This window comes from Gallinula chloropus (assembly GCF_964237585.1).
Source record: "Gallinula chloropus genome assembly, chromosome: 5".
Lineage (NCBI taxonomy): Eukaryota > Metazoa > Chordata > Aves > Gruiformes > Rallidae > Gallinula > Gallinula chloropus.
In genome coordinates this window covers 72328247-72356058 of record NC_140090.1, presented here as the reverse complement: position 1 = coordinate 72356058, position 27812 = coordinate 72328247, and the positions used below count along the sequence as shown (strand labels likewise).

The 27812-nt window shown below is 45.2% G+C and overlaps 1 protein-coding gene across 7 annotated transcripts in view; it reads right to left on the bottom strand.

Annotated features, from left to right (window-relative positions):
* Window positions 1-27812, bottom strand: part of TCF7L2 (transcription factor 7 like 2) — a 179402-nt gene that overhangs the window by 103580 nt on the left and 48010 nt on the right. For all 7 annotated transcript variants that reach the window (XM_084264997.1, XM_084264998.1, XM_084264993.1 and 4 more), the window contains exon 4: window positions 11726-11827. In XM_084264997.1, the coding sequence (XP_084121123.1) occupies window positions 11726-11827 (102 nt within the window). The remainder of the gene's footprint in view (window positions 1-11725; window positions 11828-27812) is intronic.

Sequence of the window (27812 nt, the reverse complement as noted above, 5' to 3'; positions counted from 1 at the left end):
ATTGCTCACAGGCTTATTTTTGTGGGGGTTTAGGGTTTATTTTTAAAGCAACTATAAAAGAAAACGACTCACAAATAAATAAATAAAATGTTGCTTCCAACTGCAGTCAGGTTTAGCTAAGATGCTCACAAAGGTTATACTTCAAAGTGGGTTTTGTGCAGATCTTGAAATGCCCTCTCATGCCCGGATGCATTTGGCCAGCAGACTCTGAAACAAGTAGCAATACTTTTAAAGCCTATTGAAATGCATCCATCCACCCTCTTTTCATAAAAGGAAGCCTTACTTAACAGGCATTTATTATTGCTGAACTAGGGTTGAAAGTTCAGTGTCCTTATAGACCAAAATTATCAAGATTTCTGAGTTTGCAGCCCACGTTTAAGTCCTAATGAGCTATTGTGCCACACTCACTGCTATTAACTCTTTGATGTCAGGATCCCATGATGCTCTTTTAAACATCTCACAGATGTCCTAGGGAAAAAGCACAAAGCTCACCTGTGCTGAAGGACAGGTGAGCAACTGTACTTTATTTTTTTTTCCTTTAGTCCCCTCCAGCAAAATATGCAAAGACAACTACAGCATTAAATATGCATGTCAAAGACAGGCTAGCTTGCCAGTTCGGACTGTGAACTCAGAGTCGGGGGAGCTGTACATCGCTCCCAGCTTTGCCATGATCTGATATGCAGAACACGTTACCTTTCCAGGAGAGGGACGTGAGCATGCAGTGGCCCATCACACCACATTCATACAGCAGCCACACACCACCACCATGCCTTGCACCGCACAGCCCCTGGATCGGAGCTTTTTGGGGCAGGGACAACAACGTGCTTTTCTAAGAGCACCCTGCCTCTTAGATCCTCTTAAACACAGGTAACAATAAAGTGATAATGAAGTTACCTTTAATTTACACCTAGCACTCTGACCTGCTCGTTGCGCAATCCCGGCAGTGAAACGTGACCTCCACAGGGAAACATTATCACCAGGCTTGGATGGTGCTTGGGAAGAGAGGGTCCCTGTTTTCAACCACAAACTAAGGCACCAGACCCCAACCAGCAGCAAATGGGAGCAGGATAATGCTTTAATGCAAGAGCCTCAAGCCCAGCTCTGTGCCTAGGCAGGGAGCAGCTGAGTCGGCCAGAAAGCGAACAGGGAGCCAGGTCTTCCACTGTTCACCTCTCCCATCAGTGTTGGGGCTGCTCGCTCACGTTTTCTCACTGTTTACTCATCCTGTAGGTTTGTTCCTCAGTGCAGTCATCTAAAGTGGCTAAACGATCGCCTACACAGGAACAGAGCTTAACAGTCCATCTATGGCATGAGTGGACATTCCGTGGACATGCTCCGGGCATGATGAGCACAAGTTACTGCAGGGTGAGCTCCACAGAGGTCTTACAGCACCTCTGCAACTGCCCAGCATCACGCTCAGCTCCCAACTCACAGGCAAGCAAGCAAACTTCACCTTGAGTCTAAATGGCATCTGCTGCCTCACATCTACCCCTCGGGCAGCAATTGTGGAGCAACCCACATGCCTCAGACTCACACCAGAGCTTATCCCAAGATAACCTGTCCTGGCCATCAAAGCCCTTTAATGAGGAGCAAGTTACTTCATGTCCGGTAAATGACTTCCCTCCAAAGAGCTCAGCATGCCTGAAAAGAGTCGAGATGGGGAGCCAATGGAGCAGCCAGGGCTTTAGCAATTCAAACCCTTGCTTGCTTCATATTAATTAACCATTTAAACATGCCCAACATGCAGCAACAGAAGTTCTGCTGCCAGGGAGAACTCTGTGCTGCAGCCATCGGGGTTTTCTAATGATACTGCTTCCATGTGGCTGCTCAGCAGGAGACGGTTCACGGCTGTAAGTGCACACTAAAGAAATCCGGAGGCTTTCAGGTCCCTTCACCCTGCTTTCCTCCACAAAACACCATTTTACCTCATAACACACAGCACTGCCGATGCAGAGCTCTGCAGACACACAACAGGGAAAATTTGTGTGGTTTTCTCTTTCCTCTCCCAGACACTATCCTTCCAGCCGTGGGAGGAGACCATGGAGATTTTTATGCATTTCTCAGTGAGCAGGTGAGCAACAAGACACCAAAATCCTCCTTCAGGGTGTCTCCTCCTCCTACAGCCTTAGCCCAGAGAAGAAATGTGTCAGCATAAGGACAAGGTTGTGGGGAGAAGAGCTGAGGACATGCTATTCCTTCTCTTCCTCCTTTTCCTTTCTCAGTACTTTCTAGGTGGGGGACAGGCAGAAGCCACGACCATCTTTCAGGAAAGGGCTTTATTTCATATAAATGCTTATTTCCAGCACCTCAACTCAGAAAAGTGCCATGTAGTAAGTTGAGCAGACATTTGAGCGTTGTCCTGAGCATGGATGGACATCAACTCACATTTAATGATTTCTTGAATCAAGGCCTAAAAAATAAAAAGGAAGGGGAAGAGGAAGGTAGTTTCCACAGTAGTTGAGAAGTCTTTGAGTCTTGCCAACAGGAAAAATGAGTGTTAGAGAACTGCTCGCCTCTCCTAGGCAACTAGCACAGACCCACCTCTCTCTGCAGGCTAGTGCTGCAAGGCCCAGGGACACCATCAGCTCCTTCATTTGAATCAAGAAAAAGTAGATGGATAGGATAGCAAAAAGCCAAACAACAATAAAAAACCCACAAAAAACCCCACAGAAAGAGCAACAACTGAAAAAAGCACACAAAACCCACCAAATAAAAACCCCAAACCTGCAATCAAACCCAAGGAGACCTGGTTACTTAATTCCACCAGGGAGGCCAGTCAGAAAGCACCTCTCCTTCCTCTTCTATACTCATGCAGACAGACTGAAACTATGCATGCTCAGGCCCCACATCTTCCTCGCATCATCCCTACACAGACCAGCCTGCTTGAAGAGCTACTGCTTACTGGGGTAGGGTAGGGACTAGTCCAGGTCCCACAAACTTCCAAATCCCAAGAGAGTAGACACGTAACGTACATGTTACACAAGCCCTCACAGATACACAGGGTATCCTGATAGCACCTAAGTAGCACCGAAAGTAACTTTCCTCTAAGGTCTGATGTGTGTTAGGATTTTAGGTGTAGATTTCAAAAGCTACTTCAGTTTTTTTGTTGTTTGGGGTTTTTTGTTGTGTCTTTGTTTTCCCTAGGGTGGCTGCAGGTTCTTTTGCATGCCTCTAAAATGCAGATGTGGAAATGGTCAGTTGTCAAAATCAAATTGGGAAAGTTACTGATCATCTTTCTGGCTGCACTGGTTAAAACAGAGGAGTGAGCAATGCTTCCCCATCTCAAGGAAGCGCTGAAAGATTTTTGCTCAGGTACAAGCAAAGCTTCAAGGCAAGGTTCCCTGGAACCAGATCCCTGCTGTGGATTCAAAGCAAAGTCTGTTTGACAAAAACTTCTAACTTAGTTTTGTGAAATCAGGCACAGAAGATTGCTTGGGGAGAGATTAGGGGTGGGAGGTTGGTTTATAGCGGCATTGCTCCTTGTTATTTGCAACATCTCTTAACTCTCCAAAGGCTTTCCAAAATGTGTCTGCCCCTAGCCTAATAGGTCTGCACTGGACAGAGGAGAAAGCATCCTTCCCACTCTTTCCCCTCTTTATGCAGTGCTTTACTAGGCAGCTCCAATGTCTTCCACAGGATAAAGTACAGATGTCTATACAGTCCAGAAAGTGAACTATCCCATGAATAATCTATCCTGAACTGTATGAACTGGTGAGAAGAGTAGTAATTCTGGGCTTTGGCAACTTGGCAAACAAATGGTCCTGAGCCCAGGAATGCCAGCTTCCTTCCTTTCTTTTCCATGATAAATATGTACTGTTTTCCTTACTACAACACCTGGACACTGTACACAGACCTTGTTTAGACAGAAAATAGGAGGTTCCTATTCAAGTGGGCTCCTGTGCACAGGGAAGTTTTTGTGCAAGGGCTCAAGTGTGAATTGAAAAACGCAGAACAACCATTTCGAATTATCTCTCCGTGTGGACACTGTTACTCAGCACTAAGAGTTTCTTTGTGAGATTTAGCTTAATCCGCTTTGGAAACGGATTAAGCTAAACCGCACAAAGGACCTCTTACTGCTGAATAAGAGTGGCCGCATGGAGAGATAATGAGGAATAGTTATTCTCAGGCCCCTGCTTCAACTGCATATTTGGGCTTTATCCGCTCTGCGTCAACAAGCCCAAAGCTGTACTAGAAAGGGAAGTCTGTGGTTCTAGAAATTTGGGCAAAACCAGTGCCGGAGCTGGATCATACCCGTTAAATCTTCTGCTCTGTGCACGATGGCTGCTCCTGCTCCAGTCGGCATGGGTCCTGGCTCCAAACCAGGCTGCATTATTCAGTATCTACTTTTCTCAGCTCCAGATTGAATCCAGCCACAAACTTCAGCTGCAGACAGGGTGCACGGGGAGAAGGACCTGCGGCGAGCGGCCCTGCCAAGTCTGCCACCCTCGGTACACATCATCTTTGATCTGACAGGCTCACCCATCTGGCTCTCCAGCATCACCCGGCGCTGCTGCGGCTCTTCGCCCGCTGCCAAGGCCGAGCCGCCACACACGGCTGCTGCTGCAGTCCTCGTGCTCGCCCCAGGCTTTGGGGACGGACCGTCTGGGCTCTCTCAGCACAACTGCTCTCCTGCAGCAGAGCCGGTGGCTTGCCGACATGTCATTTTAGGCCCACGCAAGTCCCTGGAAGTTAATTTAACATGCATGCCCTGGCATAATGCAAACTGGCCATGTGACTGGATCCAAAACACAGCTTGGCCTCCTCTGTGCCAAAACACTCTCCTAAACCCTCTTCCTAGTGTAGGTTTCTACCTTGAAATGCTCTCTGCAGATTCACTGTGTCCTAAACTAGCTAGCCAAAAAGGGACAGAATTTAGGGGCTCATATTTGCATCACATTAGGGACATGGTAGGTATTTTATAAACAGCAGATACAAGAGGGATACCTGCAGCAGATGAGCTTCCAACCAAACTGAAGTTTGTTAACATCTTTGGGATTTCTGAAACAAGCTTTCATCTTGTTTCCCCTCACCCAGAGAGTTTTAGATATGTCAGAGATAGATATATCAGATATATGTTGGCATGCCACAACACACCAAAATGCCAATACTCGTGGCTCTGGCTCAAGAGGAGCAGCACAGACCCTTCAGGAAATCAAAACTGATGCTGCTTCACTGCAATATCCTGGTCTATAAACCTGCTGCCTCAGGAGGACCTCCTGAGCTGAGCCGGCTCCGGTAACGTCAGAGAAGCCTGGCCCTGCCTGGAAGGGCTGCAGCCATCTCAAGGTAAGCCACCCCAGCACTCTGAACCAGAGCCCTCACAGGCACCAAGGACCAAGTTCTCCCAAAGTCCAGACATGTAATTCACAAGAAACAGATGCTCAACAGACTGTGCTGAGTGTATCCCAACACACCTACTCAGCTGCCTTCTCCTACAGCAGCACTTAGGGTTGCCAGTTCCTACAATTTTATAGCCAGTCTAGCAATAGTTGCTATTTTTCTTGAAGTATGGTAGCCTTGAAGTCAAGTGTTTAGGGAAGAACCTCGGCCTCTGCTTACAGCACACAGTAAGCTCCTGAACTGCTGTAGAGAAAAGTTTGAGAATGAGTGGAGTATACCCTGCAGGCTCAGGAACCAGAGAACAAATAAAGAGAATACAAAATGTATTATTTAAGAACAGAAAATAAACAAAAACAACACCAAAAAAACCCCCCACCAATCCTCATGATCTTTTGAGGCCTGACTCATGATCCTAGAACAATTGGGGTTGGCAGTACTATACATTTTACAGCACTTATTCACAGCTGAAACATCCCAACATCCAAATACTTCAGAGTTCTTGGAGCTACTCACAGATCTCCTGACTACAACCAAGCGTGACAATTCATCCCACCTGCCAATCCAGCCCCAAGGTGTCTTCTGAAGGTGCTTTAGTGCTGACTGATGTTTGCAGAAGCATTAAATTCCTACTCACTTCACAGTAAGAACTACAAGCTTGCACATTTCCCCAGCCTTGACGTTAAAGCAGAGGGGTTACCTCCAGCACCTAAATAATGTCTGTAGAGGACAACCATTGTGCCACAGAGTAAACACAGCAGCATGAAGTAGTCCCTTACGGTCTGAAATATTTCACAAACATATCAAATTACCAAGTGAATTACTTTTTAGGAGTCCATGTTTCCTCAGTGCTCCACACAAAGCAAGCCCTGGGTTTCCCATTCGCATGTAGTGAGTACTGAATGTAACACGTGTGTTTCACAGGAGTCCATCCCAAATTGCTCTATTAGGCTGCTGGTAAGTGCATTCTATACTTAGCCCTAAACATTCAGGTTTGTACACAGATGTTTTAAACACAGCCCTTCCCAACGAAAAATCAAAAGGAATTAGTGGTGAAAGATTTAGCCACAAAATTCTCAGCAAGTTTAATTTGTTCTGTGGCTTAATTCCATGCAGCTCCAAAAATTCAGGACAAGATGTTTGCACACTTTTGGGCATGTATTAATGAAACACTTTGTTTACTTTGCAACTGCCAAAGCAATTAGCCAAATAAAGTATGGAGTATTTAAAAAGGAGAGTCACTTAAAGGAGTTTTCCAATTAAGCCTGTATGGATATTTCTGCAACGTAAGTCTCGGGGATCTGTGTGCTGGGTCCACGCACCAAAGTGTGACGAGACACTGCTAGGGTACCAGGACAGCTCAGACACACAGCCCCCTCCTCCTCCCCACGTTTGTACCCCTCTTGATACCAGGCATACATGAATGTTGCCCAACTCCTTCCCCCTACACCACCACCATGTACCAGCAACTCAACACAGGCTGCGTACTCAGAGAGAATCACCCTGCAGATCTCCATGGATGGAGGTGTACCATCATGGGCACACACAGCCTGAAACATCTCAAGAAGTTACTGTAGGGGAAGAACAGCCTCTCTACAACAAAATACTAAAGACAAACAGCAAAAGCTTTAAAAACCCTCTCAGGGCTTTGTGAGGGAAAGATGCAAGATTATGCTTCCAGATGGCTCTACACGTAAGGGACTATGCACCGGTCTGCACGCACCCCACTTGAAGGGACACTATAGGTGGTTGTTTGAAATCTAACTAAGATAAACCTCATGATTTGGTAGACATTTCTCTTCTCTTTAAAAGGGCCTAAGTGCAAATCACACATGACTGAAAGAAATTAGGGACCAGGCAGGGCAGACTGCACAGCTCCAATTCTAACCGCTCTGGCAAGCAGCTCCTGATCCCTCCAAACTGCCCTGCGGTCTCAGACACCCGCTGTCCACACACATGGAAGAAGCTGAGAACAGAGAGTATGTTTCAGATGGTTTTGCCTTCAGTTTTGCTTGTCATATTATGTTTTGAAAACACATTTTTACCTCCTTAAGCAAAAAAAAAAAAAAATTTTAGATACACTACTGCACAGTGATTCTTTGTTCTTGGGGATTCAGTCTACTTTATGGCTGTGTTCATTACATATTAGAAAACCCAGGCCAAATAGTACTAGAAGTCCTCCCCCAAGGTAACATTTACATTTACTTCAAAAGGCCTCCCTGCAGAAGAAAATGCAGGAATTTTTTAAACCTTTAACTGTTTTGTAAGAAATATACTGTACCAAACCACCACCATTTTGAGTTCAGAATGTTTTTGCCTGGTACAAAGGAAGCTGAAAGCAAGTCTCTGTATAGCCAAGACAGCAGGAGGCAGGAACCCTGGACCGGTCTTCCACCCATCCTCCTGCCCAAAACAGGCTATGCTTGAGTTCAGAATATTTATTTTGCAGAGCACAGGGAAGAGCAGTACTGGTTTTCTCCCTAAATTGATAAAAATGGTTTTAAAGGAGCTTGCTTTCTGTAATGAGCAGATTTGGGAGCTCCTTGGGCAGTCATACCCTACTCATTTTTACTTGCCTGTCCACATCGCATCAGAAAATTTTCATGTATGGATCCCAGCCCTAGGGCACCCAGATCCCACCTCATCACCATGCTGGTGCACGTGTGGAGCACATCAGGCACACCTTGAACACAGGATTTCGGAACAGCTAGGACCCCAACCACTTAGAGAAGCGTGTAAGGCACCCAGTGGGGTGGGCTTTACACCCAAATACCTCCTGTTAAAACTGTTTTACAAAGTCTTAATACCTCCAGTGAAATCAAAGGTCAGATTAGAGGGGAGAAATAAGCATAAAAACCCTTTTAAAAAAATCCAGCCTTATAATAGTACTATCTACAAGCTAAATTCAAAATTTTGACCTAGCAAGCTTAATAATGTACTATTAAAACAATTTTTCCCCCAGTTTTCTTTCACCTTTGGATACAGATAAGCAGCATGACTGTGCCAGAGCAAGATGCAAGAGTCTTACAAGACGAGTGAAGCACCTAAATGCAAATAAATGCATTGGTCTTAAATGGAGCCTCATGCTGTACCTTCCTCAAGACATGCTGAACATAATTTCAGTTTAATATTCTGTTTCTCATTATGGGCCTTGGAGACTCTCTTGAGCACCATGAAAAGCAGTATTAACCCAGCCCTCAGCACTGGGGGCAATCCAGCCAAATTATTCATGCTGGTCTTTTGCTTCGATTTTTGTAGTCTTAACTTAATGTTCTTAAACAAATCTGAAAGGAGGACAGCTGACAAATAGTACAGACTTTTCTTAAGATATTACAGCCAGCCATGTTCTGCAGCCCTGAGTCATTAAGCTGAAAACCTGTGCTGAAGCCAAAGGGAGTTTTGTCGGAGCTGGGTGTAAAGGCTGCAACCCTGACATGGAGCCTGATGTGCTAGTCACAGCCAAGGACTAAGAGACAAGAACATTAAAAAAAGAAAGGAGAAAGGAAGAAAGAAACAAAAAAAAAGAAAAATATGAACAATAAACCCCCCACACTCTTCTCTCTTTGTGATCCAGCTATAAAGATTAACCTCAAATCCTGATTTCAGAGATAGGGGAAAGATAAGAAATGATTTGCAGATGTTAGCATTTTCCTACAGATCTTCAGGGCAACACAACTGACGTCAAGCTGAAAAACTGGCATGGGTACACTTGGTGGGTAGACAGCACACAACAACATGGGTGGAGAACCAGTTTCCAGCCCTATACATTACACTGCACGTGTGAACAGGAGCATCAGCATGCCCGTAAAATACCCTTCATTGTTCTCTAAAAAGATTAACTGTGTTTTTGCATATACAGAAAAGGGTGTAGACAGAGCCTCATACAAGAGCAGCCAGGTCCCAGGTGCTGTGGGCAGACACAATAGTGACAAACAGGGACACTAGAGAAGGCTGGCATATCCCAGGCCAACGGGCATCTGCAACCACTTCATCTCCCCCAAACGACGTTACCCCCCTCTAACTTTATTTACCAAAAATAAGATCATTATTACTCCACAGAATGAACGTGGCCTGGGGTGGATGCCAGGAAAAAGGGTGGAAAAAGCTGCCCCTTATTTATTTATTTTAACAGAACAAGGCAAAACAGTTTGCTGCTAGAAATAAACATTAAACCTCGCAGAACACCCCACCCCCCAAAACCCCACCGCTCCCTCCCACCCTCCCTCCTCCTCTTCTCCCTCCAACATTGTAAGTAGCACAAAAGATCACATTACAAATGCCAGCTGTGGCTCTTTTGGAAGGTGGCCTCCATCTCGGAGGTAGTATATGTTCCTCACAGCCTAAGTGGTTGCTATGGTAAATATGCTTTTTATTGAACAGCAGAGTGAAACAGCTTTTAAAGAGACCCATAAGAACCCCATAAATGGTCAAAATACAAGGCAGATCAACCTCAGCCTCCCTGGAAACAGGTTTCTCTATTTTCCAAAATGACTGTGATTTTTGATTCCTTTTTTTGGTGTGTTCGTGTTGTCCACCTGCCTCTACCTTGCCCACACCCCTGTGGAGGGGCTGGAGAGGGCCAGGGGAGCCAGGACCCCAACCAGCCCTGCGGTACAATGAGCTACTTTGGCTTTGAAAAGCAAGTGCCCGCTCTCCTTCCCAGCAGGAGGCTCTGGGGACGGCGGATGCTCAGCACTGCTAAGGACAGGTGGGTGCCCATAAAGGTCACCCACCAAACTCAGCCTGCCCTCCCAGGATGCGACTGGCCAGGAGAAACCTCCCTTTCTCTGGTCACTTCCCCCTGCAATCCCAGCACCACTCTCCACACTGGCCCTGGAGCCCCAGGAGCACTCCCATCCCCCGTGCTGGTCCTGTGGCACAGCAGTAAAAGAGGAATTAAAAATAAGGAAGTTGCTTTGGTTTCTTATTAAGAATAAGACAACGACAGGTTTTGATGGCTGTACATATCTAAATAACCAGCCAAACATCTTTCCTCTGATAGCTTCCTACAGTGATGGCCCAAGAGGACATGAAGCAAAGTCGTTCCAAAAGAGTGAAGCAACCAGTGCTAGGTATCAGCTAAGCAAACACCAGTCCTGTGCCCATCACCCACTGCCGCACCAAGGGCTGGTTTAGAAGCTCCAAAAAGAGAGGAAAACTTTTTTATTTTTTAATAAAAACCTAAGGCCTAGCAAAGGGCTCAAACTTCTCAACTTAAAGAGGCAACAATGGAATTAAGCTCCTCAAAAACCATTTAGCATTATTTTAGATTTCTAACAAAACAGATCTGTTCTTTAAATCATCTAATCGGCTACATCAGCTTTACACTGTTTAGGCAAGAACAAGCAATGTTTCTTTTCCTGGGATTCACCTTGTTATTCATTTGCTATAAAAAAGATGTCTTTTTAAAAAAATAAATCATTTAAAACTTGACAATCAAGTATTTCACAAGAAATATTCTAAGCCACTAGCTGCTACCTTCTCCAGAGTCAGCTTTCCCAGATGAATGCGCAGAGCTAAGATGCTCCTTAACAAATGGCACTGACACCAGCTACAGGTGAGGACAGGCCAATGTACATAGCCCTTCTTGTGTAACACATGTAGATAAACAGTTTCCTTTTAGACCTCTACAGATGCTATTTTAGAAAGTAAAGTAAAACCCAAAATCCCTCCTCATGCAAAGTTGTATTAAACATTTCAAACTCAGCGTTGTTTTGACAATAGAAAGAAGAAAATTTAGCACAAAACTGAAAGATTGAGATGTCATTTTTTTTAAAAAAAAAAGCTATTTTTAGCAATGCTACTTATTTATACAGAGAGCTTTACATTGTTCAGGTAAGCAGTAAACATTTGATAACACTTTTCATACTAAATGACAAGTCATCACAACACAAAGGGATATGTGCTCCGTTGAGCCTTCACCGGGGTAAAATACTGACCAACTCACACAAACTTTCATTCAAGGCTGAGCAATAAGACAAGACTTTTTTAGTGAAGGCCATAGAACAGGCTTAATTTTATTAATTTGTTTAAAATGCCTTCCAGAAGTGTCTCTTCATTCTCTTCAGTTCAACATCGTCAGATGTGTAAACCAGCCTGATTGGACTTCACTGCCACTAAGTAATTCTGCAGTGGTAAATTTAGAGAATTTTCAACTCTCTGCTCTCCTACAAGGCACATGAATGATAATTTCATAAAAAAAAACCCCAGCAACAGCAAATGTATTCCCTCCTTTTACCATGGGCTCATCAGGGGTTTTGTTTGTTTTGAAGTATTTCTCTTCTGGTTTGTGTATAAGAAAACTGATGACAAGCAATGCCATTAATGTCAAATGCCTTTTTTTTTTTTTTTTTAAACAAAGGAAGAACATCTTTCTGTGTTTACTTACAACAATATGTGCTGGAGATGGAGACCTAGCATCCTTGAGGGCTTGTCTACTCTGAAGGCTCCCTGCCTGAACATCAAGCAGTGGCCATTTCATCTGCAGATACTGGATGAAGGAAACAAAAATGGGGAAAGAAAAATGAGTTCAGAAAAGAAAGGCAAAAAAAATAACAAATATCAGGTAACATGAGTAAAAAGATATAAATTAAAATTTATGCAAGGAACTGAAACAAAAATTAAGACGACTTTGCATGTTTGTGGAGACAAAATCTGTGCAGAATGCTAACGATTTCATACCACTACATTATAGTTCAGGAATAAGAAATTAAAGTAGATTACAAAGACTGCATTACATTGACTTTATTAAGCATAGCAAATCTAGAAAAATAATAATAATACCCACACAGAAACAAGATACCAAAACCATGGAGAGAATCGGGCAAGGGAAGGGGAAGGTGGATTATCAGTCCCAGGAGAGCAAAAACATGTATCATGGGTTAAGAATATGATCTTATTATTTAATGGATCATCTGTCAGCTGTCTTTCAACAAACGCCCGGTGTCAACTCCTCTGCCTTCCCAGAGCTGTAAGAGCCCTAAATGCAGAGGTCTACCCCAAAAAGACTCAGCACTGCTGGGTATTAGTATGTATTTTCTCTACTTTTCACCATTTCTGGGAGTCACTGTGGAGTATTTTCTTCTTGGCTCATCATCACCAGGAGAGAAATCTTCTGTCGAACAACCCTTAAGGGACTTGAACAGTGTAACTTATTCAATTACAAGGCCAAACTTAATAAGCTATCCCGTTGATGATATCCAAGACAGAGTACAGCCTGGTGCAGCCAGGCTCAGCTGTGCTGGCCTGGCGCATGGGGACAGCCACACTTCTTTATGTCACAGGCATCGGTGGACAGGCTGAACACACACAGGCAGCGAGTCCACAGCGTAAGGGGGTGTTGATTCAAAAGCAAAAAAAAAAAAAAAGCTCAACTACACTTGAAGGAGCAAAATATTCCCACAGATTTAACCAGCATCAAATATCAACTAGAACTCCTGCTCTCAGGCACGCATGTCCTCCCACTAAACTCACTGGAGGAGCTATTGCACCCCAGCTGGGTCGCCTGGCGGAGCTCAAGGCTTCCATAAACCGGTGAAGTCTTGAGCTGGCACCCAGATTGCCACATGAGAAATGCTCAATTCTGACCAAAAGCAGCTCTGCAGAGACATGGGTGAGCCCAAATACACTTCTGTATATCTAAATGCAATTTCAGCCCAAGCTTTTCTCTCTGCACAGTGCCACACTACACCAATCAGGCATACATGACCTCTAAAAGCCCTACATTGTGCTGGAAGAAATACATACCACCACACATGTTCCCAGAACTAAGTAAAACAGCTGTATGCATTGATCAGGGCACTGCAGAAGATCCTATTTAGCCCTAGACTCTGGTTGACCAAACAGATCTATTCCTAGAAAATATCTAGAGAAATAGTTTTGTTTTTTTTAAAGAGTAAGTTTGAAGAACTACAAACAGGAACAGCTCGTGCGGAAGGAAGGAAGGAAGGAAGGAAGAATGGATCTGGTTCCATGCTTTCAGCACATCGCTATCACATTTGCTCATGTATGCAAAACATTTGCTAGCATGCAAGGCCTGTTTGCTACAAAACCCTGGGCACCGAGGTGACTAAAAGCAGGAGTCAGCAGGAGGATGCATTACCAATTCCCATCACTTGGAGGGCCTGAGATTTCTGAGTTACTGGAACGCAAATAAACAAATCCATACTTTGGATTTGTGCCCCATATGAGTTCCTCGAGTTCCAAGAAGTCTTGCTTTTATTCATCTTTACATTTGGGATTTGAGCAATGTGGACCAGAATGTTTCAGCAATTCTTAAAAACAAGAAATAAAACCCAAACAAACCAGAACTAGTCTAACTTAGGCGACGTTTCTAACTCTTATGACTCGATTTTAAGCCTCCTGATATTCAATTGCTTGTATCAAATCCCTGCTCTTCAATATAGGTGACCACAACATAAATTTTAAAGTTGGGATGATGTTAAAGTAACTTTCTAACCCGCTGTGGTTTCAAAAAGAGTGCTTAAAAAATGTAACCCAACTGCACAGAAAACGAACTCAAAACCTAAGCCAACTGAGTGCTTCTTAACTTGAGGGGAAATTTGATACATTTTGGATTTGTGGATGGCACTATTAAACAAGTCAACTGCTACATTTTTAAAAATCCATAAGCTGTCTTAGACAGTGATCGTAACACTGACACATAAAGGGGCATATGAATTTGCAGACAGGTTCCCGATGGGTCACAGCTACTACCAGCTTCCCCATGTATTTCAGCCAGCTAGTGAAGTGGTTTTTTTCCCTTTTTCCAAGGAAAACGTTCTCACAGGATGCGTGCCTCACAGTACACAGCTCAGTTTCAAACTCAACACTTACAAGAACCTGCCAGCTCAACCGGTGGGGCTTCAGGAAACGGCCACTAAGCCATTACCCATCCAAGTAAACCAACCACCCTCGTTTTTCCATGACCACTCCATGGTCACAAGCAACCCTGAAATACTCCTACAGTCATGACAACCCATTAAGGAACTCAGGTCAGCAGCTGTCCTACAAGCCAGGCCAAGAAACACGTGGGCTTGTCTGAGACCTCCCCAAAAGCAGACTAGGAGGCACGGATACAGCAGCATGAGCAAGCTCACATCAGATCCCATTCAGTCCGTAATTATTGCAGGGATTATGAAGCCTCAGAACTGTCAGGTCTGCTGGGGTTTACTAGCAATAAATTCCCTTAGAAGAAACTGAGCAAGAAGGTATAGCTGCTCCTGCTCCACCTCAATCTCACAAGAGCCCACACCAGGCTGACCAGCCCAAGCCCAAGATGAAAGTTTCATAAGGTCTTAATCGCTGCTTTGCTTTTCTGCTTTTAAAATCCTTAGTTTGGACTCTCAGTAGAGTCCTCCTCTTGGCCACCCCTGCCAAAACGGATCGAAGAAGTCTTACAGTGCAAAGGCTATAAAATGAAGCCAAAGCTGCTTCTCCTCTTGGATGCGCATGACGAGCCCAGCAGGAACGGTCCGAGCCCAAAGGGCCCAGATTTGCACACAAGCACACAGGCAGACAGCTTCTGTTTCCACCAATGGGTCATACACCAGTGGGGGAAGAAAATAAAATTAAATAAACAGTCCCCACGGAAAGCAATGACATACAGGGGTCAATAAAGCATCTTCCACAGGCTCTACCAAGTGGCCAGGCTCCAGAGCAGCATCCTGGCCCCGCCAAGGGCGAGATGTTCCATCCGCCAGATAAACAGAGAGGGCCAGAGCTCTCAGCCAGCGCCTGCATCAAGCGAACGAACCCACGGCTTCGGCGGCGGGACGCCTGCAAACGAAAAATAGCCCAATCTGCCGGTTTCAGAACGCCAGCCCCGTTGATAAAGTATGAAATATTAGCATTGTTTAAGGTGACGAGCCCAACTCAAGGCCTCCTCGTCCAAGAATTGTCATGCCTGTAACACAATATTGATGTGGTGGCTTATAATTCTTACTTTACATAAAAGCTTCATTGTGTGCCAAATTCAATCTCCACAGGCTACCTGAGCCACAGATTTTTACGAGTCTACATTTCAGCGCTGCGAGTCTACAATACACATAATTTTCAATTATGTTAGGGCAGAACAGGATCACTGCCTATATAACATTACTGGTTGGAGGAAATGAGACTCAGCCCTACTGCCGAGAGAGCTAACTGGATCCAGATGGCGGGCCGAGCGAGGCGGCCGTCCGAGGGAGCGACGTCGCAGCAGCCGGCCCCCCTCCACAACTCTCTCTTTCACGATGGAGGGAGACGCCAAGCCATCACCGGAGCTGGGAGGAGAGGATGCTTGAGTGGAGCAAGGGGCAGGGGGGGGAGCTTGCATCGCAGCATGAGGAGGGCGATGGAAGCAGGGGAGAGAGGCGTGATTGCTTTTGCAGGTTTACTACCACTGCCCTATGTTGCGATATTCTTATTAAAGAGGAGAAAAATTAAGTCCTGCTACAGCGGAGAGGTAAATCCTTTCCTTCCTCAAGCAACTAAATAGCAGGAAATCCTCTTCTCTCGGCCCTGCATGCAGATTTGAGCCAGACGGTTCCTCTGATTTGCAAGGAGTCCGCAAAGATCCGAAGGCGACTTTCCCAGCCTTCTGACACTGCCTTTTCACTCCCGCACCGGGGAGGGGGGAAGGGTAGGCTGGAGGGAAGTTCCCACCGTCCTGCTCCTGCAAGCGCTGGACACACGCTCGGCTCCTCTCCTGCTTCTGTCTCTCGCTGTGGAAATTAGGACTTGCCTGTACAAACATTGAACTTTTCAACAAATTAACTCTAAAAAATCTGTGCAAATTCTTTCGGAGCGAAACTGTTGAAATGAGCTCTGCTGGCCTGCTTTTAACATATTTTTAAATAATGTCATCTTGGCCTGAGTATTTTATTCCCTGTTTAACAATATGATCTGATGGGGATCGTTAGCATGTGTGTGTTTTCTTTTTTCTTTTTTTTTTTTAAAAAAAAAAAAAGAAAAAAAAGAGTTTTATGGCAAGTCTCAGAGAGCTTAAGCAAAATAATTGTTAAGCTCCAGGCCTCCACACAAAAATTAAAACACGTATGGGGCAAGCATACTTGAGAGAAACCAAAGCTTTTAAAAAGATTGTTAAATTGTCAGCACAAGGGAAAAAGCACATTATTTGAACAGCACAGATTTTATTTTGTTTTTATTTTTAATATTTTTTTTTGTAGAAGGGGAACAACAAGAAAAAAAACCACCCTACCCCCTCCACTTCTACAGGCATCATGTTCACACCTCCCATCTGCAACCAGAAGGTCCTGCAGAGCACAGACCCGCCAAGAGCAGCTCTGCATGCTCACCCCCATCAAATACCACCCAAAGCAGCTGTCTACCTGAGCACCAATGGGGAAAAAAAAAAATCCTTCCCAAGATTTCACAGCAGAGTTGGGCAAAAGCAGCTAAAATTCACATCCAAGACTAGAGGAGTTTGGTGGAAACTCTTACTCGTGGCCAGCAGCCACCCCCTGTGCCGGGGCCGGGCTTGCAGCAGCATAGCCCTGATGGAAGGGATGGCACAGAACTCGCAGGTGTTTCCTGCACTGGTGTCCATCCTGGACCTGCTCCCTTGTCATGCTATTGTTTTCATTGCTGGAATGCCCTATGAGCGATGTCCCACGGCATATAAATACATAAATGCAATTAGAAGTTAAAAAAGGGGGGAAGGAAAAAAAAAATCTGCATTTTAAAGGGAGGGAAAGCTGCACAACACTTTCCAGCTCAGGTTTCCTGCAGCTGGTGCTTATTAGCTCCCAGGAACCGAAACAGGCAAAAGCAGGGTTCCTGGAGTCGGCCTGATGCCGTGAGCCTCCAGTACCTCCCCTAACCATGGGACCACACCTCCACCTTTGGAGTCTGCATTTTCTCCCTGGATCTCAACATGCCCTGCAAACAGAAACATTCCCAATCCTAATTTTGCTGTTAGTCTCTCTCTTGGCCACCGCTGCAGAATTACATGGAAGTACACACCTGGACATCAACTTGAAAGCTCAGGAGCTTCTGCGATATTTAGTTAGCAGCTCTTCTGGGAGGGAGCATCTAGACAAATTTTAACCAGAGATAAGCCAGTGGTAACACAGGAGAGCACAATGCTGACAGGAGGGCTGAGATTTACGAGAAAGGTGGTAGGAACAAAGATGGAGCTTAACGAGACCGTAATTGCTCTCTGTGGATAAGAAAAATACTTGCAAGAGGATACTCATCTTGGTACCTACAAAGAAAGGTCTGCAACCTACTAGCATCCCCACTTAAGTCAGAAGGCAAAACCTCCAAGGATTTAAAAGTAGATGCTCAGGTTCTGCTCCATCCCTTAATTTACCTCAACCCCTTATTTTTGGTGTTCAGTTATCACCTTGTTTGTTAGAAGTGTGCAACGCGAGAGCAAAACCTGAAGGATTTATTTTAAATAACTGAAAGGGATCGCTGGCGGAAGTTTAAAAGGGCATCCTGTTTCTTGCAGATCTGCAATGTCTGGAATTTTTTTTGTATGAGAAGTAATAGACACCACCCACAACGTTCAGCCCTTCTGCAGAACATGTAACGTACCACGACGAGGCACAGGGGGGCTGCTGCTCAAAACGAGAGCAGCAAGTCTCATTTCAATGAGACCCATCCTTTCCAAGCAAATCATTTCCCCAACTGCATTCAAGAAATGAAAGCATGAAGTTGTACAACACGGAAGTGTTTATCACATATCTCCACTTCTTTCTTTTTCTTTTTTTTTTAATTTACTATCACCCTTTAAACTATTGCAACACAGCAAAAATAAATGATTAAATAAAGCGCACATAAATAGGGGAAAAGTGGCACTAAAAAAAGGAACTGGTAAGTGCTGTGTACCTGCAGATGCTTGCACATAAGGCATTTTGGTATCAGCCAAACCATCTTGTGACATGCGCCTGAACAAGACACTTTCAGTGCCTTCGATTTCCCTGTTTTTGAGAACTCAAGACAACCTTCCCTTCCAGTAACACACCAGGAGTCCCTGAAATGAGGGCCCTGAGCTGCCTGTTTTAATACTTTGCCCGTGCCTTTGTCACATTGCTGAAGCACTGCTGGGGTATAAAAAAGGAGAAGGCAGAGTCCTCCGCAGCCTGAAGGTTACAGCAATCCGTTGGCAATACAGTTTGAGATCATCTCAGAGGGATACCTGAAAGCAAGAATCCGGTGAGCTGGAAGCACCTCATGGAAACCATAGAGAAATCTACAGTGATGGACAAAAGGGATGCCCATTTTGGGGTGGAAAAAGGTACAGAGAAATAGTTTAAGCCCCACAGGCACCTGAACAACTCCATTCCCTCTTGGGTAAGCAGACAGATTGAGTGCACCTAGAGGAACATCCCACAAGCATAGCTGCTTTCTCCTGGCTGTGTCACCAGGTTCCATGCCCTCACAGTACACACAGCTCTGCTCCTGCATCCCGGATGAGTTGCAATACAACAGCTTCATCCCAGTACTGTTGCAGCACGTCACCCCCACTCACACTGTTTTTCTATACGTGGTGATAAGGGCACAGAGGAGGCTGCCATGGGGGAGAGCTGAAGAGAAAAAACAGAGGCATCCTAAAAAATTATTGCCTATGAAAGTTCAAGCAAATTCTGATAATCGTTTGCTCATTCCGACATGGATGAAAGGCATTCTTGCCATCACTTTTACTGAAGTAAAACAGGTCTTGTTTTGCTTCTAATGAATGCAAGGTTGGTAGCCTACAGTTGAGTTCTAGGATAGTGGTACTGATCATGAAGAAGCTAAGTAAAGGCTAATCAGCTACTGCAAGAATTAAGTCTTTTTAAGTCTTTTTCTTCTTTTTTTTTTTTAAGCTTTACAAGAGGAAGAGTGTTCACATGACAGAAATACAGCATTACTTTCTGCAGTTCACATGGTCTCCCAGCAAAACAACTGCAAGCAGTGTTTCTCGATCCTGGGTGGAGCTTGGGAAAGCACCATTACTTTTTTCATGTTTAATTGAAAGCCTCCACAGCCCTCGCTGCACAAATCAGCAGGCTGGCTGAGTACTATTTGGATGTCTACGAAGTACTGTTCCAAGAGACAGGCACAAATAAAAGCATAATTTCAGCTAAAGGAACAAGAACAAACTTTTTATCTAAGCCAGCTAAACCCCAACTTCTTAATCTTCAAACTGCTTTCCCCAGATTTTCCCTACAACCTGCTCCGTTCTGCTCAAGCATAGAGCTTCCATTAGAGAAAGAATGGGACAGTCATGAAATCTCAACAAAGTCTTTCTGTAGATACAGCTTGTTTAGAATCAGCAAAGCTAAACCAGCCTCCAAGACTCACCGAACAATTTGATGTGCAGACCCACATTTAATTTCTCTTCCTGGCAATCTCCCAGAGAGCGAGAGAACAAATGGTAACTAGTGTTTGCATGAAGTCCAAGAATGCATTTTATGGTCTATAAAATATAATTCCTTTCCTCCCCATTAAATAAAGACGGTAAAAATATCTGACAGCACGTTAAGAGACAGAGATCATGGCATTGAACTGCCTCCATTGTAACAGAAGGGCTGCTCCAGGGGAACCTTGCCTCCCTTAAAACTTTCCAACACTGTTAAGCACATAACTCCATGTGTAAAGGAGGTACTACAGCTTAAAGCTGTGCAACTACCTTTTTCTTTTGTTAAGGAACAGCAAAATACAAACCAAAAGAGACCACTCATCAACCAGCCTGGTTCTGCTTGAGTATCACAGCGTGTATCTGCTCTGTCCTGCTCTCTTCTCAACCCACCACATAGCTCTGTGGTACAGGACAGCACACCGATGTCATGAGTAAAAGGAGGGTCTCCAAAACTCACCCCCACCTTCCTCTTGCTTCCATCACTCAGAGACTGGAGTGGGAGTTACGTATTTCCTAACCATGGGAAGCATTAGCAAGACTCCTTCTGTGCACTCACAGTAATGTCCATCAGGAAAATCATCTTGACACCACCAGGATGCAAAGTGTCTGCTGAACCGGTACCGCTTTCCAATGTGTGTACGTATATGAAGGAAAAAAAAGACAGAGATGGATCTTTGTGCACCTCAGTCCTGGATCAGCCCTACCCACCTTCATCATTTGTTACTATCAGCAGAGATCAACAGTCGCCCAACCTGTTCTCCCTCCCAAGTGTTTGCTGTTTGTGGGAGGAAACAGTCTGATTCCATTTCTTGTGGTGTGGAGGGACGGAGGAGGAAGAAGAGGAGGGCTGGCTGCAGCAGTAGGGTGGCTGGATGGCAGTGGCTCTCAGCAAGGCAGCACCATGCCCCGCTTCCATGGGACTGAATGCAGCGAGCTGTCTGTCACACACCTACTATGAGGAGATGCGTGACTGCAGAAGCCTCAGTTTACAAGACTGGAGCCAGAAGGGGGTTGACTGATAAAGCACTCCACACCTCCAGCTATCTGAATCCAGCAGGTGCCTGACAATGGTGAGATGGGAGAGGGATGCTCCACAAGGCACATCCCTTCCAAAGGGGCCTTTCAGACTCTCTGGGATGGGGCATTTTGGTTTGTCCACTCCCTTCAATCCAAATTTTTATCTCAGGTTCTATGAAATACCTGCAAACGAAAGGCCTGGATGGGTGTGATCCTGGCACAAAGGCACTACAGGAGAACTTAGCTGTTTTCTTCTCATTGAAACGTTGCCTAACGGGGTTTTACTGAAAGAGAGTCATATTTTCTCCTGCTGTTGGGTAAGTGAAACTCATGACTCGAATCACTACCACAAAAATTCCTGTTGATGTAGCAATTCTGGGTGAACTGCCGGGAGCCACTCTCTAGTAAACCCTGCAAATTTCATACCAAATTTCCTGTCGCCTCCCTTGTGGTTTCCATGTGCGATCAGGTCTTCGATGCAACGAGGGGTAACTGCAGAATAGATGGCTCCAAGGGTTTCAGGCCCTCATGAAAACCAAGAACTTGCAAAATTCTCTTTCCCCAGGGTTGGTAACTTTTTCTTTTTTCTTTTTTTTTTTTTTAAAAGACAAATCCAAAAAGTTAACTCAAAAATGTAACCTAAAGGCAACCTCAGGAAAAAGCCCCAGAGATAACACTGAAAACAGCAATATTCTGACCTCTTAGGAGAAGATGGGAAGGTTGCTGTCGAGGTTATTTTGATTTTCAGAAAGCCTGCCTTGGAAAAAAAAAAAAAAATTTCCACTGCATCATATCCTGGTCCACATTCCTCGCTGTAATCTTTTAGCTCAGATGCGTGGAGATGTCTTTGAAAGATGTAAAAGAGGTCGAGAGTCCCCTCAGCTAATTGCACTGGCTGAGAAACAAAACTTGTGGGCTGGGGTAGGATTTGTGTCAGACTGACCTTCTGCAAGACCAGCTACTCCTCTGAATAAAACCCTCTCCCTGCCTCCGCCAGAATCCTCCTGCCACTCAAGTATCATCTTGCTGTAACAAATTACTTCTAACCCAGGATTACAGCTCTTTCCAAATCCCTCCTAGAGAGCCGGGAAAGAAACGCTCCCTCCCAGGATTCGGCCCCAGTTGTTTCCCCTATCAATAATCCTCCTATTTGCTCCTCCGACAGCATCAGTCTGCGGGGCCAGCAAGACGGGCTCACACCCATCTCCCTTTCTAAATGCAAGCTGGATGGCTCAATTGTCCATCAGAAGAGGAAAAGAAGAAGGCTTGCCTTCAGATACCCACGGAAAAGACACCTCGTCCAGCCACAGGCAAACTTGACTCCTGGTTAAGTAGGAAGAATTATATTTAGGCGGAGGACTAAGTGATTCATTCGAGACAAAGGCAAACCCAAACCAATGAAGTATTCAGTAAATCTGTGCCGTCACCTCTTGTCCCTGGGCAGCCACCTTGTGTATTTATTTTCTGGTTTCCTCCAGCCCCACCAAAACAATACAGTATGCATTTACGGTATTTAAATGGGAGTGTTTTAAAAATATCCATCTTGAATCATCAGCCACACAAGTTCTTCCTCGAGAACAAAATAAAATGATGCTTTTCTCTTAAAGGAGATGCAGATGGACAAGATGGGAAAGTAAACCCAACCCAGAATAGAGACCACTGTGAATTATTTTACCTGATTAAAAAGGCACTGCAATGAAAAGGAGTCTAATTCCTGTAAAACTCAGGTGAAGGTGTGGCATTTGAAAGGGATTTTTAAATTGTCAAGCAAGAGTAGGTCATGCATTAAATTTAAGGGACTTCTGTTGAACTGACATATTTTAGGGACAAATATGTACATAATACACTACTGGGAGGTTTGGGTAAGCATTTTTTTTTGTTTATTTAGAGAAATTTTCTTCAGTCAAAACTACTGGCCTATCTACTCCCTGAGCTGAAGTAACTAGAAACAAAAGCCAAACAGCACAGTGCACTAACACAAATTAACCCTTTCAGTTTTAATGAACTGGGGGGGGGGGGGGGGGGGGGGGGGGAGAAAAGAAAAATTGACTTTTTTAAAATAGCAAATCAAGAATCATGCACTGCTTCATCTACCTAGATTATAGAAAGAGGGAAAAGAAAAAAAAGAAAACAAACAAGCCACATTTTCTTCTGCACAGGGAGGAATGCAACATGCATGAGCCTGCAATTTTCCCCTCAAAGGGTGGTGAGAAGAGGGGGCAGGAAAAGAAGAAAAGAAGACTTTTTATAAAAATCCATGTAGAAACTCTGGGAGGGGGCCTCTGTCCCAGGGAGGAGGGTATCAGCAGCTCTGCAACAGCTCATGTCCTGGAGGGACTCTGCCCCATGCGCCAAATTCTTGTGGTTGTGGAAGAGGTTTGTTTTGGAGAGGCGAGCGCTGCTTTTCTGCAGCAATCCGGAGGCGAACACCTAACCAACTCATGGCCCCGAGGAGCGGCTCCCGCAGACACAACACGCCCCACGCTCCCCAGATTTGCATTTGTCACACTTGCATGCCACAGCCCCGAAGTTGAAACAAAGGAGTCATCAGAGCAGCCCTGAGCATATAAATCTGTAAATAGTCAAAAATGTTGCTCTTGTTGCTAAATACAGTGCAGGCATTTTGAACTGGCTGGCCCACAAGGCAACTTTTATATTTATTTATTTAAAGGACGGTGGTTTGGGAACACTGAGTGTTTTCTGAGCCTGTTCATGTATATTGTGTTCCCCCTCTCTTGATACTAACATTAAAAAAACAATCAAAGCAACTTAGCATGTACTAGACAAACAATTTCCACTTAGAATAGCCAGAAAGCAGAGCAGAGAGATGTATCTGGCTTTGTACTGGGAGCAAGATCTCCTCAGAGGTTGGTAAATCTGGTTCATGCAGAGTTAAGTGCAGAATAGCTTCAACCCCACCACTGACACAACTAGCAAATGCCTCACTCTCTGTGGGAATTCTCCCCAAGACCGACTGGACCATCCCTGGACAGCCTTTGCGAGAGAGGGATGCAGTGGCCTGGGCTGCCCAGGAGGAGAGGAGACCCCCAGAGCAGCCCCCCTTGGCTGAGGAACACCTCCAAAACACTGCATTCCCAAGCAAAAGCCAAGGTGGGTACAGCAGCCCACCCTTCCCGAGGCAGCACACTATTTACTAGTAAATCCTGAGAGTTAGGCACCAGCTCACACTTTACCTTTGCAGGAGGGCGTGAGCTGGGGGTGCAACAAGCCCGTGCAGGAGGAGAGGGCAGGAATCCCTGGGGAAAGGCTCCAGGAGATGACAGCACAGCCCTGGACCACCCAAGAGCCAGCCTGCAAAAGAGCACTCCCCCTCCAGGATGCTCTTCTGAAAGCCAAGGGCCCAACCCAGGCACTGAGGTAGTGGCACAGACCCCAAAGTGATGGGGTGGTCCCCTAAGCGGGTCAGAACAAAGTAGGGGGGGACACAAGCTGGCCCCCTATGGACCCTCTGGGAGGGCCACGGAAAAACTGGTGGCGCTGGAGCTTTCACACAGCTGTGCTAAGTGCCCTGGACCCTCAAGTGCAAGTTAGCCTTACCTGCAACCAGTAAAACACAACCCCAACACCACCACAGCAGCTATTAGAGGTTTGTTACAGCTGTCTTTAAAACAAAAAAAAAAAAAAAAAAAAAAAAAAAAAGGGAAAAAAAAAAAAAAGAAAAGCCTTTTTCTCAGCAGGGCTGGGGCAGTGGGGGGGTGGAAGGGGCTGCGATCGACAGCTCCACTAGCCAGAGGCGCTTTGCAAGGAGGAAAGTAGAACTCAAGATGTGGGCAGGCCTCAGGTTTCAGAGCCTCAGGGCACATCCAAGAGACACCAACCTATTTACCGAACAGCCAGGAAAGCAAAGGCTCCAATCTTACAACATTTTATAATCTTATTGTGGACACTTATATTTTATAAGTTCTTGAGGTTGAAGAGACTGGAGCAGGGAGGGACACAAGAAGCCGACTTAGCTGTCTGGTGGGGTTTTGGGGGTGGAGGGTGTTTTCTTTTTTAAAGATGCAGCAGGATGACTGCATACAAGGGTAATTATAAATGAAGCAAGTAAGGATCAATGAGCTCCCTTTCACAGCAATAGCTTATTTATTTATTTTTTAAAAATCACGACACAGCATTCCTGTTCTATTTCCAAGTCAAATTTGTCCTAGGTGGAATCAGAGGCAGAAAACCCAGGTTCCTCAACAGATATTTTTTGAGAGCATTAACAGACTGAGGAGTATCTGCACAGGACAGTAAGTTGAAGTCGGTGTTTCTGCATGCGGCACAGCTAACCCAATAACCTCTGGAGGGGCCTTTCATCTCCACAGACCTGCACACAAAAGGTCATTACAGTGCACCCTGCTCCCACTAAGGAGCTTACCTCTCACATGTAACATCAGGCTTATTAAGCAACAAGGGATGATACAATAGCTGCTAATCTACTGAAAATTATTATTCTTTTCCTCCTGTCACCCCCCACCCCCTATAAGCAACATGGGGATTTGCAACATCTTGTTGGCAGGATGTTACCTGAAGGGCTAGAGGGTGCTCAAACTGCCCTGCCCTCCAGAGGTGATCCCTCCTGGAGAGGGGGTGGAATTTCCAGTGACCGCTGTCAGGGTTGCCCAGTTCCTCTGACTGAGTATGGTTTAATCAGAACAATTAGTTGCATTCTCTCAAAAAAATTTAAACCAGAAATAACGCAGGACCTCAACGCAATCATCCACCACCTCTGCCATCAACACAGGAAAGAGCTCAGCAGCCCCTAGAAGGCCTACTTCATGTTGTCACTCTGCAGAGCTGGATGCTTTGCCATTGCTTCTGAATGATAATTGGCTCAAAAATTAACACGCCTCACTGTCCCTGTAGAAAGAGCCCCATGGTCTCATCCAGCGGGGTCATTACCCGCCGGAGCATTCTACATTTCCTCGAGAGGGCACAAATGTCCTGAACTCCCACACACTTCAGAGCAGTTAATTCACTCAACAGGGTGAAGAATTCAGGTCAGGATATTTCAAGGAAGCTGTAAGGACTCGGGTGCCTGATTGGCCTTGCTCCTTTGCAAATCCATCCCTTGCACTGGTGACTGATTTAAGACCCACACCAAAGCTCTGCTCAAAACTTGCAAGTCAAAAACTTGCAAAAATATAGTAACTAACAGGGTTTTCTAAGTAAATTTTACCAAAGTCAGAATCCTATTGGTCAAAATGCTTTTTTCAAACCTCTGAGTTTATTAAAGCCAGTAACTTTTCTCCTCATCTGGGTCTCCTGTTTTGTTCCACAATGAGGAAGAACAAGCCCCTGTCTGGGGACTAGCAGCATTCTTGGTGCATCTCTCTCATAAGTGTGTTTGAAAACAGAGTCCTTCAGTTTTACCATAGAGTTTAACACTCACATCAATCATTCTCCACACATACACACCAAAATACACTGCACACAAACACATTTCCTATCAGTCCCACATAGCAATGCTTTATACTTTTAAATATATCAGGATAATTCATCCACGAGTATCGTGCACCTCAGCGAAGTTGCTGGAGTGTTTGGTGTTTTGCTCCTCAAACTCCAGTTCCAACACCACTGCCATCAATGCCAGATTATTATCTAGCTGTGACTATCCTGTGCTGCACAGTAGCTCCCACCTCATACCCCAAACCATGCAGAAAAGGGCTTCGCTGTGCAACATCATGCAACATCATCCAAAATTCCCCACATTTTTTATATATATATATAAATACACACACACATATATACAAAAAGGGTGGGGGAAGAAGAAAAAAATCTAAGCAATACAAAGGCCACCAAAATAGCAGAAGATGGCAATGGAATAATGGACGGAGCGGCCATTTACCCACACACATCAGGAGCATTTCAAACTGAAGTGGGAAATTAATTCAAAATATATATAAAGATATATATATGCGGCATAGAGAAGTCCATGCTATCCACTGTATGCTTGGGCAGGGAATGGTTAGAGATATTATTATCATTATTAAAAGAAGGGGGAAGGTAATTGGTTGCCATCAAACTTGAGGTTAATCATTTTGAAAATGGAGAAAGTGGGCAAGCTGCAGGACAGGGCTGCACGGGTGCGTACGTGGCCACCGCCTGCCGTGGGACCACCGACTCAAGCGGCTCCCTACAGCAAGCATCCTGCTTTTTTTCCTCCTGTGCAGCAGAAATATATATAAAAAAAAAAGGTAATAAAATAAAACAAGAAGCCTGCCCTTTGGCAGGGCCTAGATTAATTGTGAATGCAAATTAAGCCCTTCTGCAGCACTAGGGTCCATTTCCAGGGAAATGCGTGCACTCGCCTCTGTTTACTCCAGCTCCAGCAATGCAGCACAACCTTCAGTCAAGCTATTAACTTGAACGTTGAACTTCACAGCGCTGGCTGTCTTTCTCAGCCATTCTTTTGATGTTACCTCCAAAGCAAAAGATCAAAGACTTTGAGTGTGGTGAGGGGAAGTCCCAGGCTCTTAGCCTACCAGCCTGTGATATATGTTAAAATCCTGGCCAAAAGAGAGAGCAAAGGGAAAAAGAAAGGAAAAGCTAGTGAAGAAAGCATCCTAGCAGAGCGGTGACATGAGGAAGTGGCGCAGCAAAATCCACGTGCCGCATCTACCCAGGTTCACAACCCCAGAAACGGGGCGCGTTTCTCCGCCGCTTAATTTTTCGGCAGTACCAGATTGCCCCCTAAAATCAGCAGCCCCCCTCTTCTGCCACAAAGCCAGACCTCACGCACTGCCCAGAGGGACGGCATGCGGACGCCAGCAGCACAACCCTAACGAGAAAAGCATCCCCGACTGGTGCGTCGTGCAAGCCCGCAAGCTCTGAGGGACAGGGAGAGACGACACAGGACCAAGGCTGTGCAAGACATTGAATTTCCACATCCGCCACAGGCTCCTGGGCCATCCTGAATGAGTCACACAAAAATAAACCCTTTGCCTCAGCCTTCCTGCTTGTAAAACGCGGATAATATTGCCCTGCCAGGATAACAGCCTATTCTTCCTCATGGGGCCCCAAGAGGCGGCGGTGCTAAAGGCCGTGCTGCTATCTGCAGGGGTCCAAGTCCACACACCCCCTTCACGTGCCACCACGGCCTGGC